At 42.2% G+C, this 23,319-nt stretch overlaps 1 protein-coding gene across 7 annotated transcripts; it reads right to left on the reverse strand.

Moving 5' to 3' along the window:
• Positions 1-1,413: 1,413 nt before the first annotated feature.
• tmpoa (thymopoietin a) lies at positions 1,414-22,864 on the reverse strand. Of its 7 annotated transcripts, none has more exons than XM_087177245.1 (9): positions 22,298-22,864; positions 14,106-14,223; positions 11,603-11,746; positions 10,274-10,395; positions 6,882-7,019; positions 4,517-4,669; positions 4,101-4,238; positions 3,803-3,903; positions 1,414-2,573 (listed from the first exon to the last, which is right to left on the reverse strand). In XM_087177245.1, the coding sequence occupies exons 1-9, from the start codon at positions 22,538-22,540 to the stop codon at positions 2,150-2,152; spliced, it is 1,581 nt and encodes a 526-aa protein (XP_087033371.1). In that variant the 5' UTR covers positions 22,541-22,864; the 3' UTR covers positions 1,414-2,149. The 7 variants fall into 7 exon arrangements, with proteins under 7 accessions (XP_087033371.1, XP_023274522.1, XP_023274521.1 ...); XM_023418754.2 differs by lacking the exon at positions 6,882-7,019 and adding an exon at positions 5,538-5,630 and having other exon boundaries at positions 4,532-4,669; positions 22,298-22,863; XM_023418753.2 differs by lacking the exon at positions 6,882-7,019 and adding an exon at positions 5,538-5,630 and having other exon boundaries at positions 22,298-22,862.
• Between the last annotated feature and the right edge of the window lie 455 nt (positions 22,865-23,319).

Here is a 23,319-nt window from a genome sequence, read left to right on the forward strand (position 1 = left end):
AAAGCCAAATTTCCTGTCATACTTTGGTCTGTGTCCTTGTCTGTCACCGCCTTCAGGATTTGTTTCTCTGTTATTACTAGAAATACATGTTCGGTTTTGACTATGAATCTGGAAAAACAGGTAACAGCTGTAAACAGGTGGTAAATCTACATATGTGAGGGTAAGGTTTAACATTTCTCGCCTTAACTTAGAGTGATTATCGTGATACAACTACAGAGAAAGATTTTCTGAAGTGAAATGTCAGTCATTAGCATCGAGTAATGTGGAAAGGATTTGTGGATTAATTCATCATTTACTTGAGGGAAAATTAATGACTGATAAATTTGGTTATCAATTATCAAGTAAAAATACTAAACATCTCAGGTGAGGGTTTGCTGTTTTTCACTGTAAAACTGAACAGGTTTTTAAAACTTATAATTAGTCTGGGCTCTTACCTGATATGCATTTGTCTTTAGCTTTATAGACAAACTGAGTTATAAGTTAAAGGGCCCATTCATAGAAATAATAATAGTAATAATAAAATATCTGGTGTGGCTCTAGATTTGGTTTTATGTGTCCAGGTTTAGAGATTTCGGGCTCCGACATGTCTGTCTCCTCCCATTATGACTAAGCTGAAAAGAATCACATTTGTGTTGCCTACAGTGATGAAAACTCAAAACCTCTGTTACTCTGGATGATCCACAGGCCTCAGTCTGAACCGTTCTAAAGAAATAATTCCAGTGTAAACTGGAATTGATGACAGCCGTTTCTATGGATGTATGAGTGGGATGTTGGTCTGCGGGTCAGTCAGTGGCCTCAGTCCAGACTGAACTGTCTTTACAACTAGTGGAGGGACTGCCATGAAATACAGTTTCTAGTTACTTTGGTGAGCCTCTAAGTTTTCCTCTAGCGCCATCATCAGGTCAATTATGTGACAAATACTTAAGTTCGTACAGAAGCCAAACATTTTTTTAATCCCATTATTTTAAGATAACAAAGCGCGTTATCCCGAGATAATGAGATATTATCAGGAGGAAACGATTTTTGTTATCTCATTATCTTGGGATAAAGAGCTTTGTTAGTTTAAGATTACGGGATAAAAAAATATTTGCAAGTCTTGCCTTTCTCTGCCTCCGTAGGCTTATGACATAATACCTCCCATCACCCTCAATTATCTTTGAGTTTACTGCTAATTAGCCAATGTTAGCATGCTTAACTAAGACAGTTAACATGGTAAACATTATACCCTCTAAACATCAGCATATTAGCATTAACTGTGAGCATGTAGCTGAAGTGAAGCCTCACACAGGTTTGTGTCTTAATGTTTGAATGATCTGTTTACTCTGTAAATGTAAAATGAACAAAAGCTAATAAAGTGCTGAGAAAAAAAGAAAGTGTTACTAATAGTGGATGAATAACATGCTCTTTCAGGCATTGTAACAACATAGTAGTTTATTGAGTGGATATTCAATATTTGTGACAGTGAATACATAATTAAGTAGAATACACTGGGACATTCAAATTCATTATAAGAGAACATTAAGAAAATATTGGCGTAGGGTTTAAGAAGAAGCGTTTGGATTATAATAACGAGCCTCCCTGTCTCATTAACAAAGATGGTCGAGTACAAAACAAAATTACAGGTTCAAACTCCATCTTCAACGCTGTTAATGACCAACAGAGACAGAAACTAAGGCAGAGTGTGAAAAAAATACATCTGAACCACACACATTCAGTACAAACACACTCACTCACATACTCTCTCACACACACAAACACACACACACACCATGGCAATAAAAAGTAGGTCCACCTATTTCTATGAAATCTACTGTTTGTGTTTCTCAGAGTTGATTAGTGGCTGGCTTCGTAGTAACCTCACAGACGGCGAGGTAATTGGTGGACCAAAACAACAACAGCTGATGCAGTACTGTCCTTTCACAACGTGTCATGGAGATCCTCGAAGCGTTACTGAAATGGCTTTGTCAAATCTCTCTCAGGATTCGGTAAAAACAGATTGAGAAAGGAAGGAAAAAGAAACAAACAAACGGGCGTTGATGTCAGAGGTCATTTCACAGCACCCGTGAACAACATAGCTACAATGCACACTTATAAAAAATGAAATAATATAAGCAAGCTTCTCTCTCCCTTCAGACACGTCCTGTGCTCTCTATGCTGCACTGCTACTGGCCACATCTGTGTCTGAGCCTACAAATGGGTTGATGGTGTTGGTCTCCATGGCCTGGTAAACCAAGAACAGGAACGCTGCCACGATGGCGAGCAGGAACAGCTTAATCCACAGAGACATGCCGCGGCGCTCCGCTTTGGTCGGGCCTGCAGGGGGAGCTGCAGACAAAAGCCTGGAGGAGGAGTTGGAGAAAGAGGAGGTGGAGGTAGAGGAGGTGAAGCTGGTGGAGGGGGTGGAGGGGGGCAGGCTGGTGACTCTGTTGACAGTGCAGCTCTCTGTGTAGGAGGATGAGGAGCTGCTGGTCTTGGTGGTTTTCGGGGAGAAGAGGCAGTTCTCACTGTTCCACAGGTCACTGGACTTCAGCGGGCGACCGGCCGCTCCTCGGATGGGTCGCCGACAGGTGGCGCTGCAAGAGACGAGGATTTTAGAGTCAGTGTTTTCTGACGGTCAGGTCAACTCTTATTGTTTCTGAAAACACAATGAATCTTACAGGTTTGTCTTGTTTGGTTCGGGTGGTCTGGACCACATAAAAAACATAGATCCATCATCGTGCTTTAGTTCTGGTCTGTTTTATACAAACAAACAGAGCTGTAAACAGAAGTCATATGGACTGATGTGAAACTCACTGACTGGACAGTTTTTGTTAACAAGAACCCACAGAGGATCAGATTCCTGTGACTGGACACGCTGAACCTTGACCTTCTGACATCACAGATAAATAATTATGAGAGCTGCTGTAACTGGACATCACCGTCATCAATAATGACAGACGTGTAGAAACAGGTGTCTTGTACGTTATAAGTAGGTTATTATAAGGCGGAAAGTTACTGTGTGGTCACCATGTTTCACTCAAGTTGTAAATGAGGGAAAATAGACAACACACTTCTGTTGACGTGCTGTTGACTTTCTGACTGATCATTAAAAAAAATCATCACGCCGACCTGCTGACTTTCACACGTTACCATGGTTACCAAATTGCCCTGAATAAATACAGATCACAAGAATTGTTTTCTTCACAGTCCTCAGGCAGCGGATGGTTTTAGTTCTTTATGGCAGTAATTTAGCTTTAACTAATGTATGAGTTAAACAGTGGGCTTCAACTTGAGCCCCGTTGTTTCTTTTCTTTTTGTCCATGTTACATTTCTAAAAAAGGAAGTGTAGTGAATGATCAATTTTAACTTCCTGTTTGTGATGTACTATTGATGAACTGACAACTATGACTGGACCACTGACTGTTGAGCTTCTAATGAGATTCATGGACGTCACGTCCTTGAGATAATGTTTGTTATGATTTTTGCTACACATATAAAGTAAAATTGAATTGAATTATTTACAGTGGTGTTTTCATGTCTGTGTGTTCAGGTCTGACTGAATCATGACTCAGGTTTTTGTCCAATGTGAGTTTCAGATGGTTTTGGATGTTGATATGATCTTATTCGTCTGATTTGGTTTACAGATCAGTTTGAGTGTTTTGATACAATATGTGAATAAATGTAACCAGTAATTTAAGACTTTTATTTTGTCAAAGTAGCTCAGAGTAAAAAGAATTGAAGAGCTCTGGTGTAATATCATGGATCCTGTGGTTGGTCTGTTTAGCATGAGAACCAGAGAAGAGCAGCGTCATCAGTTACTCACGTGATTCCTGTTGGACTGTTGATGTCGTTGGGGAACAGCTCCTTCAGAACATCACTCTCATCCACTTTCAGGTTTTGGTCACTGGCTGTGATCTTCTCCACCTACACACAAAAACAACAGTGATGAGCAGAGTGAAAGAGCAAACAGCTGATTCATGAATGAATCTCATCAGTGAACGTATCAAGCTTCTTCATGTATTTGTGAGGTGCAGACCCCCTATTACACATCTCTCACCATGTGACCACCATGTTTACTACTGAACCACGCTGTGAGTGTGACACAGAGCGTAACAGTCTACCTGTCTCACCAACACACCCTCTGACAGTGTGGGTGTGTAGCTGTGTGTCCTCACAGGGCTGCACGTGGACAGGAAGCTGGTGATTTTCTGCTGCCGCTGTTTAACCAGTTGGACATCCGGAGGGACAAACTCCTCCTCCTGCTCTTAAAAAGTGTGTGTGTTTGTGTGTCAATGATGTTTAACCAGCCAACAGTTCAGCTGTCACACAACTGTCCCTGCACAAACCCTCAACAGCTGCACGCACGCACACAAACACACAACTGACCCATTCATCAGTACAACTATAAAGTACAAGATGCTCTTCATGTTTCACTGAAACAATTCAGCTTTCACACACACGTGTCACTGAGAAGTGAGGTGAGAGAAGAAAGAGGACAGAACTGAAAGCAGCCACAGATGTTTGAGTGGAGCTGTACCCCTGCTGCAGAGACCTGGTCTGACACAGTCCAGCGGGACTCCTGACGCTTAATGGGTGAGATGTTACACGTGGGTCTAAAGGTGAGTGGCTCGACTCTGGTGAGGTGAACCAGAGGGGATGAAAGCCTGGCAGACCTCTGTGGTTCAGGTTCCTGAAGATTAAGAAAATGAGTCAGAATCCAGACTGAAATCTTACACTTGGTCCACTTCAGTCACTTGTGTCACATGATGGAAAAGATGATGGTTAAGTTTTAACCAGTGCAGATGTCTACGTTGGTGATGTGACGGCTTCTGTAGCTGCGACCTGAAGCTTATTTTTTTAGCAGGGATGCAGATTTTCTCTCTTCTGATGTCTACACCGAGGTCATCCTCTGATGCAGAGTCTCGACCTGAGAACGCACCGTCTTTCCCAAACTTCAAAAAGTAGCTGGGATCATTCAATTAATTCAATCATTAGTTAACAGGATGCTGTAACTATAACACATCAACACGTTTTCATTTTCGGATTTAGAAAATTTTATTTAAATTGCTCTTTACGTGTTTATGTTTATGAGCTTGTATTATTATAACACATCTACAGCACTTTAACATTTACCATATCATGACCTGAGGGCAGACATGCCATCACGTTCAACCTCAGCTTAATCACTGTCTCTGCAGCTGTTTTTTCCCCCTCACAAACCAACCCAACATAAGTTTGGTAAGCAACATAGTCCTGAAGCATTTTTTTCTGGATAAGCTCTGGATGTTCTGGATAAGCTGTAACATCAGTTCTTGTCCTTTATGAAACTAATGTAACTTAGTGCCAGTGAAGTCACCGGCAAATCTAAAGGCAGATGTGTGGCTGCTGCATTTTGGAGTTAAAAACTATGAAGACAGTGAAGAGTTGGACAAAAACAAAGCTACATGTGAGACGTAAAAAAAGAAGCTGTATGTAGCTGAAGCTGTTCATACACAGTGTAGCCGGTGCGCTGGAATACATTGTGGCTCAGACAGAGGACAGACAGACAGGAGGCTAACCTCTAGCAGAGCGGTATTGAGCAGAGCGATGGGCTTGTCAGATGAATCCTTACTGTGTTTGGGACGAGCCAGCCCCAGTTCTTCCCTGTGGATCTACAGGTTTTAAAAAGAAGGAGGGAGGGCACAACAGATAAGCTGCAGCCACAGACTGTATCCGCAAGTCAGAGCTGATTACGCCACGGTATGATTTCAATAAACTGCTTCTGAGAGCATCTAACAAAAGGACAGTATCTGACAATCTGCGAAACTCTGAAACAATTACATCACTTTACACAGCGATTGGACAGTGAGAAACTATGAATGTCTGAGGAGAGACATTCTCAAAGTCTATTTGTACAATCAACCATAGAGGCAGACACAGTGCTGTCAATGTCTAAGCTACTATGAACCAACCGGTCACTGGTTCATAGCTGTGCTGAATCAATACTCAATAAATACAGTGGAGGTCGTCCAGTACGGCTGTCACCATTTCAAAAAGTTAAGTTAGAACTAAAGCTGTGTGATATGCAAAAAAAAAATTGATTTTGATTATACGTGAATTAACTGTGCAGCCCTAGTTAGAACTAATTTGAACTATTAATTAATTAGTTCAAATTGGTGTGATATGGGTCTTGAGATTGTACTGTGACATATTTTTCCATGTTGTGATGATCCAAACAACATGGCTCCACTCTATAGTGTCCTACTTCATTAGTCACATGTTTATTAGCTCACTTTAGAGGCAGGTCAAGTTGATGGTGACATTTGAAGGGCACCTTCTGCTGGACCACAGGGTGAAATATTCAAACAGGTCATGACTGTTCAAGTATTTTACTTTTTCCCTCCCTCTGTGAGGCTACACCCAAATTCAAAAGTCTTCCTGAATTCAAGAAAATGAGTAGGTGGGGGCACCTTCCAGTGCGAGCTCCCAGCAGCTCTGCAGACCTCTGCAGCCGTCTTCACTGCTGGACCGAACTTCAGTTTGGGGCCCACATGATGGGGCAGAGTTTCTCCTGCTGGACTCTGAGGATGCGACATCAGTAAACCAGACCAACCTGAGAACTCTCAATAAATGACACCGAGGGGTGAAGCACCAACCAGCCCAAAGGTTCTTGATGTTCTGAGCTAGTTCTTCATCGTGACAGAGAAGTGAGTGAATGTGCCCCTTTAGAGACCACCGGCCTTGTGGATAATACACATATTTTGCTGACACATGCCCACCCTCAGTGCACTTTCACACCAGATGACAAGAAACAGTGAATCTTTGAAGGGGAGCACTGATCTCTTCAGACAGACACACCACAGAACCAACAGGCCAGTGAGTCCATGCAGAGATCAGCGACAGGACAAACAGCTGCCATAGACTAAAGCTACCTGAACACATCTGGACCAGGTGGAGCGGGCTTCAGCCCGAGCTGGACTCCCTGACTTGTGGCGAACCCTCTTGTCAGACTCTAACTGGACATGATCTGGCAACACAGGCCTGAGATCCTCAGGCACTATCTGCTGGGACACAGAGACCAGGAGACAGACAGAGAGAGAGACAGAAGTCAGACAGAAGAAGTGTGAAGCAGACAACAAGGACAGAGGAAGAAGTGAAGATGAGAGTTGCAGAGTGAAGATCGTTCCAGCTGCTGTAGCCGACAGAAGAACGTGTGAAGCAGCTGAGGAGAAAGAGCTGCATGTGTGCACAGCTGCACATACATGTCTGTGAAGCACAGTATTCACCTTTCCATGGGATAAACCCCCGAGGTCTGTGCTTCACTCTCAGGACAGGCGCTTCCTCATGCTCCTCATCCATCTCTACACACATGGTGCACATATCAGCAGACAATAAAAATACCAGTGTGCGACTTTCGACCCATTTTTATCAGCATTACTTTCAGTCCAGAAAAAGCAGGCCCATATGTGAAGGTGATTGAATACTCCTGACTAAATCACTGAAACGTGAAAGACAAGCTTAGACAATTCAACATGATGAGCGGTGAATTTGAGCTTGTTAATACTGCCATCTAGTGGCACTTAGACAAACAGACATTACATGAATATGTCAATTATGATATTGAAGTTACATTTTTCTCAATAAGTAGTAGCCTATAAAAATGACATTAATGATGTCAACATTATTTATATATTATTATTAATAATGTCAATATTCCTAAATTCAATTCATAAGTAGGTTGAATGGGAATTGCTTCCCCTCAGAAATTGATAAAGTGGTAGCACCCGAATTTAAACGCCTTTCACACGTTCAAAATTGACGTGTTGACACGGCCTTTTCTGTCATCTTTAGACATTTTCGACTGATCTGCGGTCCATAGTCCAGGACCCTCCAGGATTGTGCCAAAAATCACTCGCTCATTCCCTCCTCCCTCTCACTATCCAGGGAGTTCTATGTAGAGGACTACACAGTGAGCTCATTGGTAAAAGGAAAAAACACTTTCGGACAGGTCATTTTCTCTGCACCGTTTTTCTGTCTTTCAGCGTGAGTGCAATGCATGATGGTATATATTGCTTGATCAGTGACCATCGGTTGTCATGATGCATTATACTACGAGTTCGCTATTTAGGGTGCTGTAATTCTCATTATACGTTCCGGCGGCACTACAAAATGGCAAACTACTACGTAGCCGACCCCTCCCACCCTGGACACAAACTCTTAGAGAGACACTCCCCTCTGGCAGGAGGCTGCAGTCCATCAAGACCAAAACCTCTTCCCAACTGCAGTTGTCCTCATGAACAACACCCCCCACTGATACACACACACACACACACACACACACACACACACACACACACACACACACACACACACACACACACACGTCAGATCTGGTTGGTTGCTGACCACTCTTCATGTCTCAGTTCAACAGGTGTGCGTTCACCATGTGAACAGCAGGAGGAGCTGCTGAGACGCTAACAGCTCACTGCTGGATTTACACCCATGACTTCACACTGCCATTTCTCTGCAGCGGCAATTCACACTGTACTTCTTACAATACAGAAACAAAGTTAAATGATATAGTAATAGTATAAGAACATTTTTCAGGGCTCCTTTGTCCAGATTTTCCAATTACATTAACAACTGTGTGGATGTCACACATGAGAAGAAAAGCAAAGGAACAGATGGAGGTAAAGAACAGCCGTCAGAGCTGCAGGGATCAGGAGAAAATCAGTGTGTGAAGCACCCAGCATGTGCATGGCAGCAGCTAATCCACATCATGTGCTTTGAGTCTGACATGCAGTGAGCAGCAGCACTGATACACTGAACCTCCAGGCTCACACTGAGCTGGGTGTGACTGCTCTCCAGTGCAATGAAAAACCGCTTCCTGTGCCCAGTGTCAGAGGAAACTGCAGAATCAAACCCCAGCTTACCTGCTCCACACTCGGCTCAGCCTCGGGGGGGGGGGGAGTGCTTGGAGATACTGAAATTCTCTCTCTCTCTCGCTCTCACTTTCACTGTTTGTTTTCACTTTATCTTCTACGCAGCAAAAGGAAGAGTGAGTAGGGACGAGGTTAATGAAAGTCACAGATCAGTGACTACAGCCCTTCAGCACAGCAGAACGTCCATGTTTCAGGTTTTTTGAGTCAGAGTCATGTTTGTCTGATAGTTGCTCCCTAAATCACAATTGAAGCGACTAATTGTGTTATTAATGTCATTAGAAGAATTTAGTTGAAACAGGTTTTTATTACTGTTACTCTGCTGGTTGGTCAGGAAGGGCATCTTGTGTAACAGTTATGCCAAACCAAATATGCGGATGATGAACCGCGGTGGCAACTCCTCACAGGAGCAGCTCTAAGACAATGACTGTACAGTGAAATAAAAACATTACGTTTATCTAGCCGACAGACGTCTTCATTAAGCCACAACAATTAACTTTAAAAGATTTGATAAGTGGATTCAGATTTCATAAAATGCTATCAAATCCCATCCCTGACCAGAACAGCCAATTAGAGTGAGTGTTCGTGGGGTGGGGGATAGTTACTGTGTGTCACTTCACTCAGTTTTTAATGAGGACCTGCAAATACCCACACACACACACAAGTGTTTTAACTGTTCTGCACTCTCTCATTTATTATTGGAAACCTCCACACTCACACTGATGCACCAGCATGTTATGTTACTATGGTTACTAAATGACTTTTGCATAATTATGTTGATTACATAGCAGACTTTGTTGTAGTTGTGCTTTTGAAGTCAAGCTAAAATTACAAATCTATTGTCAAAGAATCCTGTTGTTGCTCTGCTATCATCCCTTCAGCTGCAGAGAGAGACCCTCCTGCTCAGACAGTCTTGGTCCAGTGGTCTAGTTTTCTGCCTAACCCTTTGTTTTCTAATACGTAGTAGAACATGAGCGTGGTTAAAGATAGATTATATTTGCATTACAACGTGAACTGAACCGGACATCCTGTACCGAACAGCACGGCACAGATATGTGAACCGTTACATCCCCAGTTCCTCTGTCACTCAGATTTATATTTGGACTAGAATAACTCTGTCAACTTCAAACTACAGCTTCCACAGACATCAGTGAAAGCAGCACAACTGCAGTTTGTTGTCAGCCACACATTCACATCTGTATCAAACATTTCTCCAGCTCAGGTAACTACACCAACACATATAGACTGGAGAACTCGGGAGTATTTCTATCGTGGTCTCCATTCACAGTTCCACAGGCAGAGCTAGGACGTGTTGCCATGTGACGGCGTGTGGACTGATGAGCTTCACTGTCAGTGGTGGAGAGGCTGTTTCTTACCGTGTGGTGCTGGCTGCTGCGGGTGCGGGTGGTGACCGGCGTCTTCCCTCGGCTCCTCACCGGTCTCTCCACCAGCGGAGCCGGTTCAGGATCTGCCACAGGCTCTGATTCTGGTGTCACTTCTAACGAAACACACACAAACACTTTACCTTTATCAAAAAAACTGCAGCTCCTGTGATTTGGATATTGGCCATATTGAGATTTCGATTAATTATGGATCTCTACAGACGACATAGATGTGTTGAACATGTTTTAATTATAAAAACAAATTATTATTTAGCATTAGTGTCATTATAGTTTTTCAAAATAAAGTGCCGGTTCTTATGTTAACTTCTTCCCCTCCAGGAAGACATTACTCTCACGTCAGTTCATTTCAGCTCAGTGAAAATCAACATGAAGACTTGCTTGATAAATCATTCACCTATACATTTCTGAAGTTTGCATAATGCAAATATCTAAAATAAAAAAAAAGCAAGGGTTAGAACCAATATAAAAAGAAGATACACATCTGTTAGAAGGGTAAACCTGTGGAAGAGTTGTGATAATGAATTAAGAATGTGTAGTTCACTTGGTAAATTCACCTATTATCACCTCCTTGTGATAGAGTTCCAGAATACATTTATCCAGAGTCATAGAAAATATGAACCCTTTGTGTGAAATTTTGTCATAACTGCTGTGTGAAGTCTCGAGTATTGGTGTTTTGAGGTCACACTGACCTTGACCTTTGACCACCAAAATCTAATCAGTTTGTCGTTGAGTCCAAGTGAATGTTTTTGCCATATTACATATACAAGAAGTTCTGTCAAGGCGTTACTGAGATATGGCGTTCAAGGACTGAAATAAAATTGAACTGAACTGAAATAAAACTTTCAAGATCTCCATATTTCTATATTGTCAGTCTTATAGGTTTGATTTTTTTTCACAACACAGCTCATGATGTAATGATTTGACTCTTATAACTCAGATGATATAAAAGTAAAACCTTTCATGCCACAACATGAGAGTATTCAGTTTTCAGTCTCTGCAAGTTGGTTTTCACAGTTGGCTGAAATGAACTGAGAACAGAGTTTGCTTTGTGGTTGTCAATGTAAATGCAAATGTTGTTAGCAGGCAGCAACAAGCAAACTCACTATTCCAGTGGGACAACACATAATATCAGATATCCCTCCGGCAGGAACAAAAACACACACACACACACACACACACACACACACACACACACACACACACACACACACACACACACACACACACACACACAGATCTCATTTTATATTCAAACACTAATCCTTTAATCTGCCACAGCCGTGTACATAACACTGATCTTACCGTCCTCCTTGTCACTGTACAGGTCTGATTCAGATTTGCCGTTGTGGTTGACTTGTATCTCTGTGAGAACCAGCTGTGGCGGCTGCACAGGACCATTGTCCAGCAGCTTCTGCAGCTTCTTCTCATACAGTTTACGGGTGGACGCTGGGAGGAGGAGCAGAGGGAGAAATTACATCAAATCAGTACAAGATGATGTCATTGTGTGTGTGTGTGTGTGTGTGTGTGTGTGTGTGTGTGTAATTAAGTCATTTATCTAACTATTTGTTACAGATGTGCTGTGGTTAATTCTTTGTGCCAACATGTGTGACCACAGAACAGCCGCAGGCTAGAAAATCCTGAGTGGCACCTTCATACTCTGACTGATTAGTGGCGTACAAACGAGTCAAACTTCATCTAGAGGCTTTTCAGCATTTACATCCATCATCTCAACCCTCTGAAGCTCATGGGCACGTATACGCTCCAGAAAATTTCACGTTGTCTTTAGAGCATCATAACTCCTCAACGGTTGAGCTACAGACATGCTGTTTCTTCACTTTAAACTAGAATCAGCATTTTCTAACATGCCCCTGATTGTCTGTGTGAGTCAATGACTTCAGTTGATGAACATGAAAAGTTAGAAAAGCCGTTTGCCTGGTGCGTTGCTGCTTCCTCTTTGTATGTTTAGACCGCTTTATGGGCTTTTCTTGTTTTATGGGCTATTAACTCCTATTATACTGAAAATAAGTCATTGAGTGACACATTTTATTAGCTGAGGTTGTGCTGATTCTGGACCTGTTAAGCACTTAGTGAAACTTTTAAAAATGACAACATTATAAGGAAAAACACAAAAGGTATGAAAAAACGGAATGTGGGCCTCAGAGGGTTAGAAGAAGAATCTTCTGCTTTCTTTATTTCCCTTCAGTCTGTTTATTTACTGTTATTTATGCTTTAGTACCATCTCATCACTCTCATGTTTTCTGTGTTACACCTCCTCTTAACTGGCAGAGCAGCAGAAGCAACAGCTGCGGTCAGCTGTCGGTGTACACGTCTGTTTATCCACACGTCTGCTCTGCACTCAACCCAACACACACTCGCATCTACATGACTGTGTCTACGTGGGCTGTCCCTCCAATTCTTTGACAACTGCACATTAGAGACACGGCTATAAGAGTGCATAATATTTTGTTCTTGGGTATCAGTGTCATCAGGAACTGACATCTGGAGCTCAGTGTGGCAGGTTTTTATATATATATATATGAAAATATAAAATATATATATTTGAAAATATCTAGAATCTCACAAATCTAAAGAAGTGGAAGAACAACTGTCAGCCCAGTGTTATTCAGTCACTGAGCAGACTGATCACAGCAATGTAAACCTAAGCAACATCACTTTGTCTTTGGTATGAGGTGATATTAGTGCTAATGTATAAGACTAAGTATGCTAAGTATAATTATAGAAAGATCAGCCATATATAATCATGTCTGCAGCTTTACCAACCCAAAAGCCTCTGCTGTAGATGTCCTAGTACCGCTGCTGTAGAGACTGTGTGACAGCAACGGTTCTCTTTTTAAAGGGGCTATTTGTAAGTTTTCTGTGGTGTCTTGTGGGGAGCAGGTGGTAGTGTTTGTTGCTTGACAAGAGCTACGGCCATTGTTGCGTTTACGAGGCAAGAGGCTAGAATACGTCCTCTGAGCAGTGCTACGTCTTCAGGACAGACTGGATGCTATTGTGGCTTGGCATCGGAACGTGATGAGCTGGTCTGGAGCTAGCTAGTTAGCATGCTAACTTCAGTAGAAGAAAAGACGTGATAAAGACGAGTTAACATTGGTGCTTGTTTCCACCTCTGGAGACAGCTGTTGGTGAGTGAAGGAATGAAGTTTGATGCTGAACTCATTATTTCTTCTAGACTTCTAAGTAAACAGCTGCTAATGCTAACATTAGCTATGTAGTAATAGCAAAGCTACAAATAGCTAATAATGGAACAGAATGATAGGTGGTTCTACTTTGCTGCTTTTGTCTGCAGGTGCTTCATTAAATCAACAGAACTTAAACACTGAGAGAAAAACTGCAAAGTAGAAGCTTTTGTAAGTAGTGAATAAGTGGGTGAGCAGAGTGGTGCATGAATTAGTGCTGTGCTAAATGTATTAGTGAGCTGCCTTTTATTTGTTTGTGATAACTGTTATTTGAGACCGAGTTGTTTTTTTGAATTCCAGCAGAGATACTGTATGTGTGTCCTGCTATGTTAAACTAACTGACCAACACATTGATCCACTGTCTTCACTTGCAGAGTGGGTCAAACATGGTGTGCTGTTAGTTAACATGTGAAAGCCACATGTGAATTCCATCATCTGTGTGGAGAGTGCAGAACCAGCACACCACATCCCTCTGTGTGTGTGTGTGTGTGTGTGTGTGTGTGTGTGTGTGTGTGTGTGTGTGTGTGTGTGTATGCAAAGTGCAGGTGACACCTCAGTGTTTACTCTCATATGACCCTGCTGCTGTTTCTGTGAATGTGAACACTCACCCACAATCGGCCCCGCGTCCACTCCGTGTTTGAGCAGCTCGTCCCTCAGGCCCTCGTCAGTCAGCATGGTCACATCCAGCTCCTCTGGCGGAACCTTGTCTGTTTTCCTGGTGGCTTTCTGTGGGATGACGACAGGGCGTGATGAGCTGTACTCAGCAGGGTCAGAGTCAGGCACTACCATAGATTTATTTTGGTCCTCAGGCAATGTAATCAGCAAGTAATCACATCAAAGTCAGACGACACAGTTTTGTTTCGTGGGTATGGGCTGTTTGTGCAGCGACTACTACGACATGACAGCACTCTATTCACATGCGAGACAAACACACACTGACAATGAGGACTTCCCCTCTGATCCTGAAGAGGACGGAGAAATCTGACCATCTCAGTATTTTGTCTTCTCTGAGAGGAGAAAGAGAAGAAGGCAGGAGGGAGGAGAGGAGAGGAGAGGAGAGAGGAAACAAGGACAGGAGAGAGGAGAGGAACCAGACACTCGGCAGGTTTTTACCAGCAGCTGAATGATCCACAGATGTGTCCCCCCTCTCCATAACAAACAGACCAAGAGATTAAAACCATTTCTACAAAGATGAACAGAGATTTGCTCTGCACTGATGTACTGTATGTACTGAGGCCTGAAGAGCTCTTGTGGTGCGGGCGGGATTGCACAAAAAGAATTTTGCGCATACACGAAAAAAAGAAAACACATTTTTGTGCAGGCATGCTTGACCCCTGCTGCTAAAACTCCATCTTAGAGGAAGCAGTGGGATGATCCCAAACGTTGAGAGGGGGAAGCAAAAAAGAGGAGAAGATAGTAAGTGCTAAGTTCACACCCTCAGGTGTGTGTCTACCTGTTCACCTCCTGTGAACCTTCAGCTGGACACATTCATTCTCTCTCAAGGAAAAGCTGTGAACTTTCAAACAGTTACAGAAACCTGTTTACCAGGCTGCCTGATAAAAAGATGCAAGTTGGCTGCTTCATTTCATTCATGATCTCTACACAGATCTGTGGAGGCACATCTGCGATGTGTTCAAGTACACAAACAGAACCAGAAAAAACAGTTTCCTTCAATCTTCTAAAATGAAGTGAAGCCAGAGAGACAGCTGCTGCAGGTGATTGATGCTCAGAGAGTAAACAACGTGCTGGGCTGCAGCCGCACCTCATACTCCAGCCTACAGGAAATTACAGTGTGTTTGAAGCCAGCGGCCTCTGAGATGAAGAAGCCCTGTGTCTCCTCCCTGGCTCACTCAGCCTCTGAGTGAACAAAGTCAGTGTGCAGGAAATGCTTTCCCTGAACGTGATGTCAGTTTACAAGTTACACATGCTGCCGTGTTTCCAAACATCTGAGTTTCAAATGATAGAGCCTTGCTGCAGAAAAGTCTAAAAAGGAACTCAATGGTGTTCATGAGTTTCTGTTCTGGAGCAGGTGATGTCCCTGATATTATCCATACCAAGGTGTACATGGACTACAGGAGGGAAGTGGACACAGACACGTGCCTCTGTACTACACTGGGTGTTTGCTGGGGCAGGATATCAAACCTAATGTATGCCGATGTGTTCTACACGCGTGCAGTCAGTTTGCCAACATCAACAGTTGTGTACAATCTAAAACAGAAATTGAGCTGGTAGACCAGTAGATAGTAGGTAAACCTCATCAACACAAAGATCAGGCTGTGGTTCACAGAAATAAAACCAGCGGAGTTCTGGAATCAAGTTCAATGAACTAATGAAACAAACACAGTGAGGAGGTGGATCCCCAGCCGGCCGACTCAGTCACCTGATCTCAACCTGGTCTCAGTCTGACTGAGCTGCGATCCCCCTGCTGAAGTCCAGACTAATGCACAGAGACCCCCGCAGAGGCTGCAGTGAATCCTGGGAGAGCATGAGGCAAAGCATCTGCTGATGCCTGTGGGTCAAAGCCTCTTAATTTTACTTGTGATTTATTTGTCCCCCGACACAGAATTTTCAAGAGTGAGTTTATTCCAGTGTCTGGATCCTCTATTCATGACACATCCACAGAATACAACAACAACATACAAGGTTGGTTTGAAATTATAGGGAGACGGTAGAGACAGTAGACTGACCTCTACACTCATTACTACGAAACTTCACATTGGTAAATTATAATTGTTATGTAATATAATAATGTATATTATATTAATGTATATTATTATAATATCACGTTTAGAATTATTATATTATATAAATAATACATAGTATTCTGTCATAACACCACCACACTATTGTCATATTATTCTACACTATTTTTAATATTATCATATTAGCATTTTTTTTTTTTTATTTACTACATTGGCAGATATCATAAGTTTTTTTTCTATTACATTCTCCCTACGGTTATACTGATATTACATCATTATTGTCACTATACTTTCCTTTTCACCCTCTCACAAAAGACAGATACATATGACTACATCACACATAAACCTTGAAAAGTACACACATACACAAACACACACACCATATTTTTTTCGTTTATTGTTTTTGTTGTCATTTCAATGTCTGTCCATGACATGTGCCCTTCGTCTCATTGGTTTTTGTTATGAAAAGTCACTAATAAAGAACAAAAAAAGAAACTGGAGGAAGGTTTAGATGCATGCTGATGTGTTGAAAGCAGCTTGGTAGATAATGAAGAAGCCAGTTGGATTCAAGTTTAATCTTACTTCATCTTCTTCACTTTAATTCTTTGGTGTGTAGATTGCTATGTTGGGGTGTCAGGGACATGCAGGCAGGTCATTACTTATTTACTTTCATTGAAAGCAGATTACAACTCTTGTGCCAGGCTGTGTGTCTGTGGAAGGCATTCATATAGAAATATTACTAGATTGCAGCTATCAGCCCCTCTGCTGTCGGACTGAGCCCAGCTGAGCAGAGGAGTGAGCGGAGGTGGAGCAGCACCTTCAGGCAGAAACACCACAGAAGTGCACCGTCTACAGTGACTGTGGGCTTTAAGTGGACATCAGGGTCTAAAGAGACGCTCTGAATTCATTCATCTGGCAACAAAGCAGAGGAAAATGTGAGGAATGCAAAGACGATGTGCTCAGTTTCAGCGGCGAGGTGCTGCCACGGTTCGCAGCATTTACTAAATGTGAGAGGCTGCCTTGCTGTGTCTGGCTCTCAGTGGGCCCTGAGCAGGGTTTGGTCTGGACCTGAGCCAGACTGTTTCATAATCACAGCAGCCTGAGCTAGAGAGGCTGGGAGAAGAAAAAGGAGGGGAGAAGCGGCCAGTACTCCATTCTCTGAAGACCACACCCTGGCCTTTAAAGGCATAACTGAACTCTGAGCTCACAGCTTGGCTCGGTGTGCAGCTCTGTGGAGTAAACTCACTACAAACACCGTCAGACTTTCCTTTACAACTCTGCACTAAAGCGTGGATGGAGTAGTCGGAGGGCAAGACATGCCAGGACCCGTGGCTGCATGATGTAACTCACTGCCTGGCTGATAAACAATGGAGCGTGTGTGGTTGGCCATAATTGACTCTACTAAGATTAGCCACAACTCTGTGTTACTTGTGTCACACATTCTTTACGCCTCACAACTAATTCCTCTCGCTCCTCTCAGCACAGACTGTGTTAGATAAAGGAGGGAAACTTCAGGCATGAGATACACTTGAGGGTTCAGTTTGAAAAGCGTCAGCTATTTCAAAAATGTCAGGAATGGGTTTTTGTGCTGCGTGCCCCCCTCCACCTGCAACTCATACCTGCAGCCCACAATCACCAGGTTTCACAAGATAAACAGCCTCAACAACACAACACTACAGTAGCTTAGACAGCCAAGGACAAACTAATTACACACGAGCTGCGTCTTTCCACGGCCTCTACACACACACACACACACACACACACACACACACACACACACACACACACGTTGGCAGTCTGGGCGAGTCCTGTTCCTGAGCAAAGTATTTCCTCAATGAAGAGACCAAATCCTAAATTCAGACAGAAACACACTCCTCTATCAGTGTCACAAATGCATCCATTTCACCGGTCAGTTTCTACAAGTATCAAATCAGAACTCAAGAGGACAATCCTGAACATATAGAATAAATCAGGATTATTACTTATTATTACACTCTTTGGAAATAAAATCTCAGACTTCAGGCAAAAGTGCAGAGGTTTTATTTCACACAATAAATACCAGGGGTCGGTTGCACAAAACACCTTAAGTTAAGATTTTCATTAAAGTCTGTTAAGTTAAGGTTTCCTTAAAGTAAAACAGTTACACTTAACACCCTTACTTTCATCCTTAAAATGTTCACTTAAGTATTTAAGGTTTACTCCTCATCTGAGTCTTATACGTAAGGAATCATTTGAAGTCAGTTAAGCCGTTAGTGACCAAAGTAAGGAAAAGGTCTCAACTTAAGTCTTATCTGCAACGTGACTGAGTTTATGGTTGTAAAATCTCTTTCACTGCTGCAAATGCCTTACCTTTGTTCCTTAACTAAGGAAACTTTCAGCTATGGACAAATTAAATCATAAGTGCTATTACTTAAGTAGAAAACTTAAGGTGCTTCGTGCAAACGTGCAGATTGTCATCTAGAGTGATCTTGAGACCAGATGCATCAGGATCTAGTTTACTCACCACCCCTGCTAAAACATTTCCTGGGGAAACCCTGTGCTGCTTACAGATGGACAGAGTGGGTTGATACTTTCTATAAAGCTGTGACTGTAGGAACTCATTGTACCTGCTGTAAATCCACTCTGACTGCAGTGACTGTCCTCCAGGGAGGAGCAGCTACAGACTTATGAGGCATTGTTGAAGCTTCAGGAGGAGGGAGTTTCACACTGATAACACCTTTAAAAACCTCGAGGCTTTCAGCTAATGAGCATGAACCTCCTCTTGCCTGTCTTCCTATGACTTATTGGCTCCTAGTAACCAACAATTGACCTGTGTCCAAACAGTATAATATATAATAGAGTCTGAACAGCTTGGGTTGAGTTACTACCGGCATTTCCTGTCGATTGACAAATAGATTAATCAACTAACCATTGATTATTTTCTGAAGCAGGCAGAGAGGGCCAGCTGTTTTAAAAGCATGTTCAAGATCAGTGCAGATGTTGAGATATCCTGACTTTTAGTCCCTAGAAGTCAAAGCCAAATAATTTTGACATTTTTCGAAAACACATGTCAAATATTTGCTGGTTCCAGTTTCTCCAATCTGAGGCAGTCTAGTCAGCAAATGTGCGTGGCGTCATTTTTCACTGTTGTTGCATTGCGGTTGGACCTAAGAAAACACATGCAAAAAGACACAACACAAACAACGTCAGACAACATCTGCATCAACTTAACACATGAACGGCAAATACTCACAGCACAACTGAGGTGTTTCCAGCGGACACAATGCTTTGTGACTTTTGGATTTAAAAGCATTGAACAACAAGTGCGCCCGAGCCGGGTTCATCACTTGTCGCCTGGAAACACTTCCGTTGTGTTGTGAGTATTTGCAGCACGTGTTGTCAAATGGATGAAGATGTTTTCTGAATTTGTTTGTGTTTTGTCTGTTTGCATGTGTTTTCTTAAGATGGAGTGCTTTGAGCTCTCTGGGCCACCGTACTAAACGATTAATCAAAGAAAAGGAAATTATTATTTCTCCAAAATAAGATAACCTCAATAACTTCATCCCATCATCATAAAGTGTCCCTTTATGCAGTTAACTGTTATGTCCAAACACTGCCTAACAATAATAATATTATACAACAAAACTGATTAACCTCAATGCAACAGTGAAAAATGATGCTACGCACAATTTGCTATTAAAGCAACCTTGCATTCAAAAAAAAACCAGACAGGTAAGTGCTTCTGACTTGACACAGGGGTTATCTGTGCTAACAGGTGTTTCAGTGACTGATCCGGACATTACATCAAGGCAACTTCTATAGACAGCATACAAGAAGAAAATCAGTACTCACAAAAGATTAAACTTTGCCAAAGAAGTATTTAAAAATGGCAGGACAGAACCTGTGCATCAAAGAGCAGCTGACAAGAATCATCTGTGAAGAAGTAAAACATTTCTCCACAGATTAGTGTCAGATTGCATCTGTCCTCAAAAACATTAATCAATTAACACTGATGATGGGTGTACTGATGGTTCTTAAATATGTGGTGCGTCTGGTCAAACAAACAGTAAACAGGGTGACTGTAAACAGACAGTAATGCTGCATGGAGCTCCTGTTCAAACGCAGAAGGGTCAGTGCACCACTTCCCAGCATTCCTCTTACTACACCCTTCACACTATCGCTGTCATATCACACACTTTACAGATTTTAGATTCAAAGTTCCATTTATGAAACACACACACACACACACACACACACACACACACACACAAAGAGCTTCCTCTCCCCTCTCAGCGTTGTGTTTATTCATCATCTGAAAACTCATGAAAGATTGATGGTCGTCACAGTCCACACCTCGCAGCACAAACAGTCAGGTGACCTTTACCGGACTCAGGGAGCTCTGAATAAATCCTAAACCGTAACGTTCAGAGAAGAAAAGACACGAATGAAGAAAATATGCAGCAGAACTTCTGTACACATGTTTTTCTTCACTACAGGCAGCAGTGAAAGAATGATACAAACACATACACTCCCACATTGTTCGTCATCTCTCATTCACCACCCTTTACTTCATCATGTCGAGACCCCCCCCTCCCTGCTGCACACCTGGTGTCTCCACAAACCCAACAGGTGAGGTGTCTCTAGTCAACAAGGAACTTACACATCAACAAAACTTAAAACTAATGATAAAAGAATAAAGAAAAACTAGAATTAAATAAAGTTCACATGAAATTAACAAATAAATCACTGAAATAAAGGAAAGATAAATTTTGAGAAAGACTAACTAAAAACTAAAAGTTTAATGTGAAAGTCACTTCTCTGAAATAATGACTGTTTGAATTGTTATTTAAACCATTAAATAAATAGTAGTAAAAATGAAAAAATAAAAGTAATGAACATAATCTCATTACAAGTGTAAAAATGTGAGGATTTTTTTCTTTTTAATTAGTCAAACAAATGAAGTAACATGAAGTTAGGCTGTGGTAATCTGTGATGGCAAAATGTAAATGTCTTAAAATTTGATCTAATAAACACAAAATAACAAAACCTGTTCTTAGCTGGCACCTTAATTCTTTTCTCGGCAGGGCTAGTGTTTTTAAAGCCTGTGTGAAAAGGTCTTAAAACTATATGAGAGAGCTTAGCATGTAACTACTATGTAAAACCAGCAACTTCAGAAAGTCAGCAGGTTTTAGAGGGGAATCTGTGAACTGTTAAAAGGTTGTGAGGTAGTTATTGGGGGGGGGGGGTTAGTGTTATTAAACCAACTGAGGAATGCTGAGAAACCGACACCCTCTTCATCAACAGAAACATCTTCATTCATTCATCCATTCATTCAAAAACAACAAACACCTATCAGCTTCTTTATCTGTGCTTTAACAGATTCTGCATCAGGGTGTCACTTCATGCAGCAACAGGTAAAGTAGTGTCTCCATCTGTCCACTCAAAATGCTCTCCAACCAAAACTGATTAAATTATCATGTAAAAGAGAAAATGATTAAATTGGCTGAGGGAGAGAGACTCCACCCGCTCTCCTCTTCAGATACAGGTACAGATAAAAAAAAACCTGTTTCTATCAGTACAGAAATGTAAGGCTGCTATAGTTTTGTTTTTACTTACAACTTCCTCCAGCATGTTATAGCAGGAAAGTTCTGTCTCCAGCTGTGGTACAAGAAGCAACAACTGAACTTTTTTGGGATGGGACCTAGACCTTGACCCTCCACCCAAAAAAAAACTGTAGATGATGGAGTCAAATGATGTTCATTGATCAACAGATGTAATTTTAAACTGAGAGGAACAGTTGATTCATTTAGCAGTTGAGGTTTATTTCATTACGGTCAAACATTTTAAGTAGTTTGAAGCATTTGCTCACATCTGTCAGTATTTTGGAGGCTTAGACTCAGCCCTACTTATGAGTAATCGATTAATCTAAAAGTGATCAGTTGATAATGATTGGTTGGGATATGAATACAGTAAATCACAGATCTATGCAGCCCAAAGAAAACAAATCCACTTTTTTTGAGTTAAGTTAGAGAAACTTGAAGCACACTCCTGCTTCCTGCGCCAGCTTCTGCACATGAGATGGGATCAACATTAACTCAGACACGGATAACTAAACTCACTCTGCCGGATGAGCGGCTTCTGTTGGAGACCACGGGCGGCGGCAGCTCCTCGTCGCTGGAGAAGGCGTCCAGAGTGGTGGCGGTGACATGTTTCTTGTTCTGAGCGGTCAGGTTCTTCAGATACAGCTGCACGTACACGTCCTTGTTCGGGTTGCCGCTCGGCAGCTCCACGTTGTGGGCCAGCAGCTCGCTCTTCAGCTTGTCCTTGGTGAGCACAGACGGGTCGTCTAGGTACTCCGGCATGTCGGCGAGCAGATGGAGGGACAAGAGTTAGCGTCGCCCGGGTAAGTTTGCTAGCTAACACCGAGAGGGAAAATGGACTGAACGGAGGGGGAGGTGGATGGAAGCGGAGTGGCTGACGAGCGCCTCTTGCTGGATTTGATTCGTAAAGCAAAAATATAAGCTGCGGAGGTAAGAAGTGAGTTTCAGAGGAAAAAAGAAGAACGAAAAAAGAGAAATAATATTAGTCGCTGTCGCTGCTTTCACTTCCCTCTCCACGCTGAGGGGTGGAGAAACGAAAGAAGTGCCTGGTGGTGAGGGCAGTTTAGGGGGAAATCTGCACCAGACTGCTGCCACTCATGGGGATGACCCGGCCGGAAGTGACTGCCTTTAGAAACTTGCTCCTATTGGCCAGGCGTTGTTAGACAGTGCTTCCTCATTGGTGGTACAAAATGCAACTATTGAAAATGACAAAACACGTCACAAATTGATGGCACGCCACTGAATCAGACTGGATATATGGAGACAACTCCTAAACTTTCATCTTTTCTCCTAGAACTGAATCCTCTACTCAAGTTATAAGAGTAAAAAGCCTTTGGAAAATTATGGAAACTTTTTCCCTGTAACCTCTGACTGAATAAGACATTTTTTGTGTATTCATATACCTCAGTGCACGAAGGAATGTATCTTTTTCATTTTCATTTATCTTACATACGCCTGTTGTGCTAATGTCATTAAAGTTCTGGTTTTACGTGCTGTTATATTACCTGAATTACTGTACATTTTCTTTGATCAATAAATAA

This window comes from Seriola lalandi, unplaced genomic scaffold (assembly GCF_002814215.2).
Source record: "Seriola lalandi dorsalis isolate HSWRI2012SDOR001 ecotype SW California unplaced genomic scaffold, Sedor1 jcf7180002054584, whole genome shotgun sequence".
NCBI classification, from domain to species: Eukaryota; Metazoa; Chordata; class Actinopteri; order Carangiformes; family Carangidae; genus Seriola; species Seriola lalandi.

Coding starts and splice junctions, on each gene's coding strand:
- tmpoa (XM_087177245.1), bottom strand. CDS start 22,540: ATGCCGGAGTACCTAGACGACCCGTCTGTGCTCACCAAGGACAAGCTG. Junction 11,747..14,105: donor GGACGCGGGGCCGATTGTGG/GTGAGTGTTCAC, acceptor TCCTCCTCCCAG/CGTCCACCCGTAAACTGTAT. Junction 3,904..4,100: donor AGGGTGTGTTGGTGAGACAG/GTAGACTGTTAC, acceptor TTTTGTGTGTAG/GTGGAGAAGATCACAGCCAG.